General features: G+C 42.6%; 1 protein-coding gene across 2 annotated transcripts in view; it reads left to right on the plus strand.

Moving 5' to 3' along the window:
* The window catches only part of SPTBN1 (spectrin beta, non-erythrocytic 1), a 459103-nt gene that overhangs the window by 297599 nt on the left and 148946 nt on the right, over positions 1–12558 (plus strand). For both annotated transcript variants that reach the window (XM_086927648.1, XM_086927649.1), the window contains 3 exons: positions 295–386; positions 2449–2529; positions 4558–4673. In XM_086927648.1, coding sequence (XP_086783774.1) covers positions 295–386; positions 2449–2529; positions 4558–4673 — 289 coding nt within the window. The remainder of the gene's footprint in view (positions 1–294; positions 387–2448; positions 2530–4557; positions 4674–12558) is intronic.

Genomic DNA, 12558 nt, shown 5'->3' on the forward strand with positions numbered 1-12558 from the left:
GTGAAGGTTTTCACCATTTTCAAAAGGACAGGGTTGGGGTAATTTAAAGCTGGATACTGAGAAGTTCCGTCACCTTGCTAAAAATGTTCTTGCTCTTTCATAATGCTTCATGGAAGTAGCCTGATGTTTATTCATCCAAGTGATGATAGTCTAAGGTCCGAGAAGTGCTGTCTGTGCTCAGCCACCTACTGGTGACCAGCCCTATCACTCTTCTTGGTGGAGCCCTCGCCTACTTGCACATGGAAGTGGGTAGGTGTGAAACACCTTTCGCTGAAACCACGCTCTTCTTCCTAGATCCAAGACATCAGTGTAGAAACGGAGGACAACAAGGAAAAGAAATCTGCCAAGGATGCCTTGCTGCTGTGGTGCCAGATGAAGACAGCTGGGTGAGTGTGGATTAAAGGATTACAGAGAAAGCTCTTCTTACAGAGTTTAAAGATTTCATGGCAGTGATTTGGAGATGTGCAAACATGTCTCTTACCTGAATTGAAAAATGTAATAACTATTATGTATAGAATAGGCTTTCTTATCAACAACTAGCATGTCAACTTTTTACTGTGACTATTAAAAAAAAAAAAAATGTAAACACCGAATGTAGATTTCTTTACGGTGTGCATCTATGTTTATGGTGTGGTAAGAGGCTCTACCCAGATTATAGGTATGCTGCGAACACTAATCTATTGCTACTGTAGCAGTTAAGTCTTTTATGGGTGCCTTTACACACAACATGTTTTGATGCTTTTTATGTTACAGGTTCTGTTAGTTTGTCACTATTGTTCTAGACAGCACCCAGAGTAGTAAATTAGCCAGCAACTCTATTACCTGGTTTGGAAAAAAAAATCAAAGGCCACTAATTACAAACAAACCTACAATTAGCATGAGCGAGGATTATATTATAACCAGACAATGATGGTTTTGTTTCCTTGCTTGGGGCTCGACTTAAAAAAAAAAAGAGCATTGGCAAAGCCAGTAGCTCATGCCTTTGGGATCTTTTGGCGTTGCCAGTGCCTTTTGGACATGCTGCACAGCATCGGCAAGACACTGTGCTTCATAGTAAAAAGCTTAACTTAAAATAATGAATAAATAGAAAGACACAATGATATGGCTGCGCCATTTTGTAGATACCCATGCATGCCTAAATAATGATGCGGGTGCCATCTTTTATTTATTGATCCTTGCTTGTTCTGTAAATATAAACTAAAATAAAAAGTTTATATTAAAGCAGAAGCACCAGGAAGTAGTTTGCTACCTGGTCCTCTGCAAAATGAAATAACGTAATTACTTTAAAAAAGAAACACAGGTTGGGGTAAGGGGCAGGAACAGGGGGTTGCAGGATGGTAGGGGGCAGCCACTTGGGAGTGGGGGGGAAGCAACGGGTAGCAGGTGGGGATGGTAAAAGCCTTATTCAAGGGAGATACACACGAGTGAGAAAGCAATGCTGTGGAGAAGCACACAAGGGCAAGCACAAAACTGGGGAGGAGGGAGCAGGGGGGAAAGCACACAGATGCAAAAGAGAACCATGGAGTGTGTTGGAGGGGGCAAAAGAAGTACACAAGGGAGACAGCTGGAGTGCTTAACGAAAAAGAAAAATGTTGTTCCTGAAAAGTAAGCAGTGGCAGGACACAAGTAAAAAGGCTACGCTACAGGGGAGGGACAAACACGAAATTAAAGGCAAGCCCACACAGGCAATGAATCAAAAAGAAGCTAATGTGACAGTAAAGTCAACTTAGTGGTATACAATTAAACAGTGGGTGGGCTCTAAGCCCACTGTATGTTCAAAGTTGTCTTTCACAACCTGACAGCTTTCGATGTCTGATTGACTCAAACTAAATATCCCCATCACCCACTGCATTTAATGTTATTGGAATAACTTCACACCCACAGGTATGGTTTTGTTTCTATGCCACGTCCAAAGATAGTTTCACTTACTGTCACAGTATAATTACAGAAACAAAAACACAATTGTGGGTACAAAATGATGCAGTAGAATCACGTTGGTTAGTTTCTAACTTTGTTGGCACATTCATTGTCAAACTGTTATCCCATTCAATGGTAATTTACTTTTTCATTTTATTATATATAAGTTTTTTTTCCAGACTGAGAGTTCTAGTCTTTGACTTGGCTGGATATTGTACAAAGATATAGAATCTTTGAAGGATGAGAAATTTCAGCTGTAATACTGCAGATAAATGATGGAGGCATTTAATGCTGTCTTATGGATTCATCTTCATATGTTTGTTGTACTTAATAATTTGAGGATGTGAGGATCACCCCTGTACAAGAAAATAACCTTGGGTATGGCAAACTCAAAGCGGGCAGTGTCTGTATTTTTTGCACCTGCCTTTACAAACCACACAAGGTGGCAGTGGATAGTTGTTCTTCACTGGAAGTTGTATGATGAATCTTGTTCTGACTTGTATTTTTAATTTTTTTGTTTGCTGATAACAGTTATCCCAACGTGAACATCCACAACTTCACCACTAGCTGGAGGGATGGAATGGCTTTCAACGCACTGATACACAAACACAGGTAGGTAAGTGCCTTGTGCACTATCCACCGGCCATTTAAATAGTGTTGGACATGTGATATTTTGAACTTTCCTTAATCTGGTCTTTCTCCGTGTGCAGTTTTTCCATTATTCGTCTCAGGGCACAGCTTCAAGTGTTGGAATGATTAAAAACCATTTGTTGCAGCACTTGGTACTGTGACAGCTTAATGTTTCCCTTTTTATATTCAACATATTATTTTAATACAACCACAGAGGAGGCAACATTTTTTCACTTCCAACGCAAGCAAGAGTTTAATTTGCAGGGAATGAAGAGATGTGTTTAAAATGGATATGATTCTGCAGAAATGGATGAACTCAATGTGATCCGCCTCTAATCTGTGATATATTTCGCCTCTTAAACCCATGTAGGTTTTTTTTCAAATATACTGAAAATGCTAGACCACTTTGTGGCCAAGATCTATTTAAACCAAATGAATGTCTAAACCTAGTGAAGTACCCAAATGTATGGTTGGACTGCTAATAGCAAATCCAAAAAGGCTTTTAACACAGTTGACCTCCTAACCATGCTTGCTGCATGTACTGTCGAAGATGTCATGGGTATAATATATAAATGGTTCTCTTCCTATTTGTCCCACTGCTCAGTATAGGCCAACTGGTGTTCTTCATTTTCAGTGTACGCACTACTGCGAGTTGGCATGCCCCAGGGTTCAATTGTGGGACCTTTTGTATTTCCCAGCTACACCATCTCCTTTGGTGGTATCTTCCATCTGCATGGAAGTAGTATACACATCCTTTTTCTCCATCTTTTCCTTCACTCGAGGCTTCCCCTAAAACCTAAAATGTCTTCTGGTCTCACAGTCCTTATACAGTGACTGGTTTGTCTCTCTTATGCTCAATTCTAGAAAGTCAGAACTCAACTATGTCCATGTCTCCGGTTCCCACTAGCCTCCCTTCCATTTTGCCTTTCCCCGAATGTCTTATTTTGTTCCAGCTTAAGACGACAACCCGCCTGTGCCACCTCTTTCATGCAGCTGAGCTCTTGGCCAATAAACTGGTTAAGAATAAGCCTTAGAACAGTTTGACCGAGCCACCCAAATTTGCTTTTTGTCCATTTGATAAACTCATTACCATAGCCAAGATGCCATTATATTACTTGTTCGGACAAAGAATTATTGTTCTTCGCAGACACCAGGTTGGATGGCTGCCTACCAAATTCAGGGTACCCAAGAAGCGACTGGGTGTTCAAAACCATTCACAGCAAGACACCACCTTTCCTTTCTCAGCTGGCTACATGCCGCAGCCTGCCCACCCCTTTCACCCTCTTGCTCCTAGGTATACCTCTTATCGCCCCCCTCAAGGTTCATTACTCCTAGCTGTACAGGCCTCTTAAGGCCAAAGTCACTTCCACTCTCCTACTGTACAGTTGATCAAGTAAATCCTACCTGCTGTCACGGGAAAGCCCCAACACACAACTATATGTACCCTTCACTCACTACTACTCCTACTCTCGCCCCCACCACAGGTCTAACCCTGCACTGTGTACCCCGTTGGCCTTTCATTGGCACATGCACTTGTAAAGCTCTGTAAATATGAGACAAATGTACTGCGAGCCCATGCCTTGCCACCCAAACATCATTTGCAATAAACTCGCTAAACACCACATCTGTTAACCTTCATATGAACGGTCCCAAGGGTATGTATGGCTCTTCGAGTATTTAGAATTCAATAAATTCATTAAGATGCCACTATCATCATACAAATTATATTCTGGAATAGAAGAATCATTTTGTCGACAACACCCTACTTTTGAACTTGTTAAATCAAAATAAGCCATCAAATTATAGGCATCTGGCAGGTGAAGTGCTCCGCCTCCCTCGCTGGGTCTTGAACCTGTGACCAAGGGCTTTGCGTTCCTGCCACATAGACGGTGTACTGTTACTTTAATAAATCATAAAAGGTGTGTTTATACTGAATTGATGTTAGACCCTTTTGAGCTATTTTGAAATCTTATGCTTAGTCTGTTTTTTATGTCTTCTTATTGATCACAGGCCAGATTTAATTGATTTTGATAAATTGAAAAAATCTAACGCGCACTACAATCTGCAAAATGCCTTCAACCTTGCGGAGCAGCACCTTGGCCTGACCAAGCTTCTCGACCCTGAAGGTAAGAACTGCAATGAATGGCAACTTGACCCAAGGTTTTTCTTTTCAGTTACAAAGCTGTCCCGTTTGAGGTGCAAGATCTGAATGGTGAAATTTAATGTGTCTCGCTGAGTATGTCATGCGGAATTTTCGGAGCCCTTTTTCTGCTTGACCTGACTGGCCCCAGGGCCTGATAATTGTTGTTAATGACCGAGTCCGCCACGAGTGGGCAGAAAGGAAAATGCTGCTGAAGCACTATTCCCCCCAACAGAGGCAATGTTCCATGTTGTGAACTGAAAACACCCGCCTGGTGTTGGAGTTTCGCAAAAAACGCTTGTCCGGAGCTTAATTGTGTACAAAGCTCTGCTCTGAAGATCGCGAGCGCTGCAGTTAAATGCAGGCGAGCCGAATACCACAGCTGCGCCTGCGCAGCTAGAATCCACCGTATGCTGCGGTCGAAGTGGGAGGGGTGGAGGTGCACGACGCGCCCATATTATGAAAAACCGTTCCCCTGCTTTTTGTGAAAAGACAACCGCCCCAGGACGTTTAATTCCTAGAGCTCAAATGCTTCAATCGAAGTGTAAGTAAGGCTTGGAGTCTCCTGTGCTGTGAAACCAAAGGGAGGGCTGACAGCTAAACAACCCTTGCCGAGGTGCCTGCCTGCCTGGAAGAAATGCAGATGCGCACAACTTTTTAATCTGCAGATGTAAAGGGCGCTTGGAAGCCGGTATTGACTTTCATTGTTGGAAGCACTTGAAGCTTCCTGATGATACACGTTTATTGTTTTGAGTGGTGTTGTTGCAAGTTACCAGCTGAGCTGTGCTTTATAAATAAATACATAAATAAGTGTGTGCCTTTAAAGTACAGGTATGAAACACATTGCACTAGGTACAGTGTGGGTATAGCTAAAATCTATATTTTGGTAGCACTTTTTTTTATCACAAACATGTTTACATATTTTGTAGCGGCTTATCTTATACTATATGTAATGCAAATTTAAAATAATGACTTGCATATTCACATTGCTTTCTGTCACAGTCTGGAACCTTGGGCACAAGTTACGATTCTCCACTACACCAACCAATATTCAAGGCATTACATGGGCACTGAAGCAGGGACACCTGTGGGGCAAACACCCTTTTCCATTCTTGGCCATTTTCAGATGCACTCATTTTAAATGCCACGTAGAAACGATGATTTTTAGCTTCATTATAGGCAAACGTGGGTGAGCTGCAAAACTACTAGACTTGTTTTGTAAAAGGTTCTTGTGTCCTCTTCTAAGTTCCTTTCAGTTTGGTGCAGTTGGTGACTAATGGATAGGTGTGAAGAGAAAACAATATTCTGCATTCAGTGCTTCGTTGAGCAGGCTATTCTCTGGAACTGCCAGTGTCAGCTCATAAACTGCAGCCTAAGCTGCTTTCCGCTGCCTTTTAAATCCAGCAGCTCACCCGGTGCATGGGAATAGTGCATTAACCCTGTAATGGAATTAACCCTTTGCTGGGTTATTTTACGGGGGAGACCGCCTTTACAACACTGTCTGTAGAACCGGATGCCTTTAACCATGCATCCTGCAGCACAAATATACCTTCACCACAAATATGTCTTTATAATGAAGGGTAATTATATTTAAGGTGTGTGTGTGTGTGTGTGTGTGTGTGCGCGCGCGCACACACACACACACACAAACACACACACACACACACACACACACACACACACACACACACACACCCACACACACACACACACACACACACACTCTGGTTGAAGGGGTGGGTAAGGGCTTAGGGTGGTAAGAGTGTTTTTATGGTTTAGGGGTGGGTAGGAGTTCGATTTAAGCTTGTTAGGGTTTAAGGGGTTGGGTAATGGTATGATGTAGTAGGGGTATTTTTAGAGGTTATGGGTGGATATTGGGTGGTAAAGCGTGTTTTAAGTAAATCTAGGGGTGGGTAAGGGTAAAAAGTGCCAAGGTATTAAGGTTTTGGGGGGGTAAGGATATTGAATGGTAAGGGTGATTTTGGGGTATATGGGTGGGTAGGGGTAAAACGTCGTAACAGTACTTTTTTAGGGATTAGGGGTGGGTAGGGGTATAGGGTAGTACAGGTGTGTTAGAGTTTAGGTGTGAATAAGGGTATAGGATATTAAGTGTTTTTAGGGTTTAGGGGTAGGTAAGGGTATAGAGTGGTAAATATATTTTTAGGATTATGGGGTGGGTAAGGGAATAGGGTGGTAAGAGTACAGAAAAGGGAGGATGGGGAGTTTCCACCTCAAAAAGAAAATCATTTTAAAAAAGGGGGCGTTTGGGGGGCTACGTGCAATAATAAACAAAAATGGTGCTTGGGGGTCTCATACACACACACACACACACACGTAGGGGTTTTACTTACATTATATATACTTATCTTACATTGTAAATGCATGCGTGGTGAAGGTATGAGTGGTAAAGGCATTGCGTTGTATAGGATGCTTGGTAAAGGCATGCATTGTAAACGTATTCATTGTAATGTCATACAGTCTTTTATAGACCTCTGTAAAGGGAATTGCTTGTTTCAAGATGGCTCCTGGCCCTTTGTACTGCTACAGGTAACACTGTAGTTGCAGCTGCCTGGGCTTGGAGGATTATTATTAATCGCCAAGGCCTCTATGGGCTACAAATACCCAGAATGCCACCATTTCATTGTATTAACTGCATAGGGAGTTTAAAGCATCCATTCTGCATTATTTCCTGTGTCTACTATGGTTGGTTCAAATTGACTTCTGAATATGGTTATTAGACCCTCCCATGATCATTTTAGAAGGATGTTTCACTAACCATGAAGCAAGTACCATCTTCACTCCAACCAAATAGCTACTGAAGGCACACAGGATTGAGCAAGCAGCAGCCTGGATATCTGCCTTTGAACACATGACATCTTACCATAGGGCCTCGACTGTAAGGCTTCGTCACTTAATTGGATTATCAAGTGTTGAATATAAATTGGCTTCTTTGGAGCACAAGCACTGTCATTCAGTATTACCCACTAAGCCCTCAGAGGCTGATGCCAATAATTAATGTACTGCTATAAAGGCAATGACTGTAATTAAAAATATACCATTTATGAGCATGTTTTATGATTGGGTATTGTTGACCAAAAGTCAAGATTTCATATTCAACAATCAACAGTGGTTATATATTGATTAAAAAAAAATAGCTTTGCTCACAAATCTATTGTGTCAAACACCTAGATTTTAGTTGATCACATTTCCATGGGCAGTATAAATGAGTTGACAGCACTTCATGCATTAGAATCTGGCCACTTTCAATTTTTCACTGTATAGCTACGTGGGAATCGCAAATACTTTATTTCAAAAACTAGCATCTCAATTTCAAGTGAAAGCAAAACACGTCTCCACTTTGTTTGTGAAGTTCTAATGCTTCCATGACATCACTATGTAGCACTTTTTATGAGAACTATGGATTTTCTTTTGACCATTGTTGAAGTTTTCCAGCTGCCAGTGCAGTGTTCTCCAACGTGGTATCTTTTATAGATTCACGTGCATTAATCATTAGTCAGTCAGGCTGTGAATCCCCAGTAAATTTTTTCACAGCTGCTGTATAAAATTTCTGTAATTTATTAGAGTAGTATAAGTAGCCTGCACTCAGTCAAAGTGAATGTGGTCAAAGCTTCTCTCTCCAGAGGCAACCATGCTTCAGATTGAACATATGCGCTCAGAATAGAACTTCTAAAGAAGGATGTGTCTTTGCAGGCAATATTTGTGTTTCGTTCCTTTAAGAGTTGGTGTAACTCCTGCTGTGGGACTCTTTGGCGTCTCTTGGTGGGCCTTTCATAGCTGAAGACAGAGCACAGAAACTCGTCCGTTCCGGTGACCTTCGCTATGGCCATATAATGTGCTGTTATGTACTACATCCTCTTGTTTTGTCGTCTACATAAGAGACATGTCGAGCAACAGCAAGAGAGACAGTGACGACAGGTTGAGGGACACAGGAGTGACAAAGTGCAGTCCGTTCAACCACTATCCCGGTTGAGTGCCTCTGGTAACATGCCGATTGGACTCTCCTTCCAGAGGCCAGGTCTGCTCTTTGTGCTGATTCTTCCTTAGATAATTTAGCGCACAGCTCCCAGGCTCATCGTCCCAGTGTCGCTGGCCAAGCCAGGAAAAGCTCCTGACCATCATTGTTCGGTAGCTGCATGCTTTCAGTTTAGAACTCCGACTTTACCACCTCTGAAGCAAGATACAGCAAACGAGTATAGGACAGACATTATGACCTCCCTGTTTTACAGCAGAAATCAATGGAGCATGAACTCCTAGCTGCTTCCGACAGAGGTCCAGTGCCTGTGGTGTTGGGCACTTATACAGCAGGTTTTAGTAGAAATTGCATGACTGCAGGACTACACCAAAATGGCAGCACATTGCAAACAGGGACTTCTCCTGGCTTTTCAAGTTTGTTGTGCAGTAGCTGCACTTCTTATCTCAGTAGGGTGCTTTCAGACCACATTTGGGTCGCCACTGGCACCTTACCTGTGTGAGTGCACCAGACCTGGTTATCACCCTTGCAGAGAGGGGAAAGTTTGGGCTGAACAGAAGCTGTCCCCACTACTTCAAAGATACCAGTCTTTTGATGTCTGAGTGAGCATATCCGAAAGCCAATATTACTGAGTCCACACACAGTGGTAAAAAGGCAAAAACAAACCATTGTGCTGCATCATTGGTTTGCCAAAACTTAGAACTTCAGGCATATTTTTGCTTCCACAGAATTTTCATATGTAAACTGGGGTATCGAGCAGCTCATTAAACCCAAAGAGGAATGTACCATCACCATTTCACTAAAGACATTAAACAGGTTATATGAACTTTGAAGAATTGCTGGCAGCATATCGGGCAGATATTCAGAAGAAGCAAGATTATCATCATTTATTTGATTTACTTTTGTTGGTCAGTGTGCTCGTATAGTTTCATTGGATGATTGTCCCTTATAAGTCAATAGAATTAGCCAAATATGCTCCTGATGGATACTTTTAGATGCAGATTCCACACCTTGTTAATATTCCTCAAGATGTCAGACTGGATCCGAAAAATCAAACTCAGTTCTCCTGCTCCTGGACAGGTGGCGTTGTGTGGCTCCACACTTACCACGCTTCTCTCCGAAAGTGACAAACTGGCTGCATATAACTGTCACCCAGACACACTGACATCCGGCCCTTTCTTTCCACACCTTTATTGTGAATATGGCTCGCCACACCATTGGAGAAAGGACTTGCTTACAAAAATGTTTCTTTTTTCAAGTGTGCAATGGAAATATGTAACCTCCCAAACAACCGGTTACAGACATTGTAGGGGCTATCGCAAGCAAACATTTATGGCGGATCTCCACGAAGTATGCCTGGGTCAGAGCACGACTGTGTCCAAATGAACCCAAAGTCCTCATGTTTTCGAGCCAGAGTTCCGAAGAAGGCACTCTCTTGAAGACATACTTCGCCAAGAGCGTACCTCAGGACTCCTATATGCCTTACCTCCTCTACCCGTTCTAGCTTGAGTTCTGATGAAGATTGGGCTAGGAAGGTGTGGTGCCAAGAACCTTTGAGTATAAACATCTATCCTCCGATCAAGCTGCAGCTTCAGGAGGATTTACTGTCACAGCAATGAGGCAGGGTCCTGGCCCCGGCCACCATGCGTGGAGATAGAGCGGTGTCAGCTAGTTTCCTTCATTCTTCCTCCCGCGGTCATTGATGTTATTCTGGTAGCCAGATGCCCATCTACCAAATTGGTGTACGTTGGGCACTGGGACACGTTTGTGGCTTGGTGTGGCACTCTCCAGATTTACCCGCTGCAAACTAAGCTGTCTGAAGTGTTGTTGTTTGTCATTGGCCTAGCAAGAACTTGCATCAAAGTTGGAGGATCAGGCTTCCGTGTTTTAATGAGATTTCTTAAAATTTTAAAACCTATGTTTATGACTGAGCTGTTTGTGAAGTCACAATGGGACTTGAGTTTGGTTCTCACTTTTTTAAATGGGCACTCGATTTGAGTGAGTCGACTGTTGTTCACTACTTCAGGTTGTGTGACTGAGCTGCAAATGCTCCTAAGTCCAGCTGCCTTACGCAACATTTTTTCCAGACAGACTGGTAATGAGAACTCAAGTTGCATTTCTGCCAAAAGAAGGAACACCTTTCCACATAGGACTGCGGATCACCCTGTTGACAATTTTGCCGACCTCGTACCTCCAAAGACGAGGAGAAGCTTCATTGTTTTGACCTCAAAAGAGCCCTTTGTTTCTACATTTATCAGACTGGTGACTATTAAGTGGACTATTAACTCTTTATGGGTTTTTCAGCAGCAACGAATGCCAAGACAGTGCTGAAAAGAGCCACCTCTATGAAAATAGTCCTCTCTATTGAAATCTGCGACACGCTAACTAAGAGGTAGCCACCTGAAGGATTGAGGCCTCATTCCACTCGAGCCAAGGGTGCTACTACTGTGCTGGCCCACAGAGTGCCTGTCCTGGATATGTCTCAGGTTGCTACGTGGGCATCACTGCACTCATTCTTGAAGCACTATTGCTTTGGCAATCAGGTCCATCTGGATGGGCATTTTGCTCTTTCGATTCTGCTGGATTTTTATGTCTGAGACATTCCACAGACCTACCACTTTGGGAGGTACTACTTTGGTATCCATTCACAAGGTGAGGATTCTGTGGCTCTTTCTGGTGGATACGCTATCTAACCGCAGATTCTACACCCCTCTCCCACCTCTCCTATCTATGGAACACTCCTTTACATCTAAAAAGGTCCACAGTAGAGATCTGCACACTGGTGAACCCATATTGCAGATAGGCTCTGGGTCTGAGTGCACTGACCCGCCTTCGAATCCAACTGACATCAGTACACCTGGGTGGTGCCTCTATGCAGCCCGCTTGTCAATTCTGGGGCAGAGCAACATCTGTGTGGAGCCTCAGGATGCTACCGGTCGGTGGTCAGGAATACTGCTTTTGAGTTTTGGGATCCATACTGATGCCCGGGGGAATATTCACAAGGTGAGGAATCTGTGGTTAGATGGAGAATCCACCAGAAGGAGCATTACCAAAGGGAAGTAACTTATTTGTTCTTACCCTAAGCCAGTGGTTCTTAACCTGTGGTCCTATGGTAGTCTGTGACATCTACTCAGTGGTTTGCGGCTGCATAGAAAATTAAATAATATTATCTAAAGTGTACATTAATAAAGAAGCAAAATGTAAAACTGAACATTTTTAAATGTTCTGTAAAAATTATGGAATTTGAAATTAGAGGCTAAAACTGAAGGTTGTATTCTCAGATGATTCGTGGGAGCAGTGCAAGTGTATTGAACAGAATATAGTTTGGCCGATGGATGATATTTGTGTATTGTCATCAAATTACTTATACCCCGGTGCCTAGATTCAAATATTCTCTTAGTGGGGGTCCCGGATTCAAATGATTTAGCGGGGACTCCCGGACTCCAGTAATGATTAAGTGGGGGGGGGTCCTCAGATCTCTTAAGGTTAAGAACCACTATCCTAAGAGATGTTTACTGTGTTTAAGATTAAGGCTATTTTCAGTGTGCTGACTACTCTTACTCAGGTTGCAGAAGTAAAAAGTGCATGAGAGAAGTCATGGCCTCACAAAGCTACATGGAAGAGTATTTCTGCACAGAGGCAAAACGTTTTGCAGCTTACTTATGAAATCCAAGTTTACTATACGTTTTGTAATAGTGGGTGTTATTAAAGACATTTTGATAGAAAGCTGCAGTCCTATTAATGAGCGCAGAGCTGAATCTTCATGCTGGTGCTCTGTAGTTTAAAGAATATGATTTGTAACCCGCTGACAGTGCCATGACTGTAAAATGTGGATTGTTGTACTTGAAAGGAGACTTTTGAAATAAGTGCTTTTCATTCT

This window comes from Lissotriton vulgaris, chromosome 6 (genome assembly GCF_964263255.1).
Source record: "Lissotriton vulgaris chromosome 6, aLisVul1.2, whole genome shotgun sequence".
Lineage (NCBI taxonomy): Eukaryota > Metazoa > Chordata > Amphibia > Caudata > Salamandridae > Lissotriton > Lissotriton vulgaris.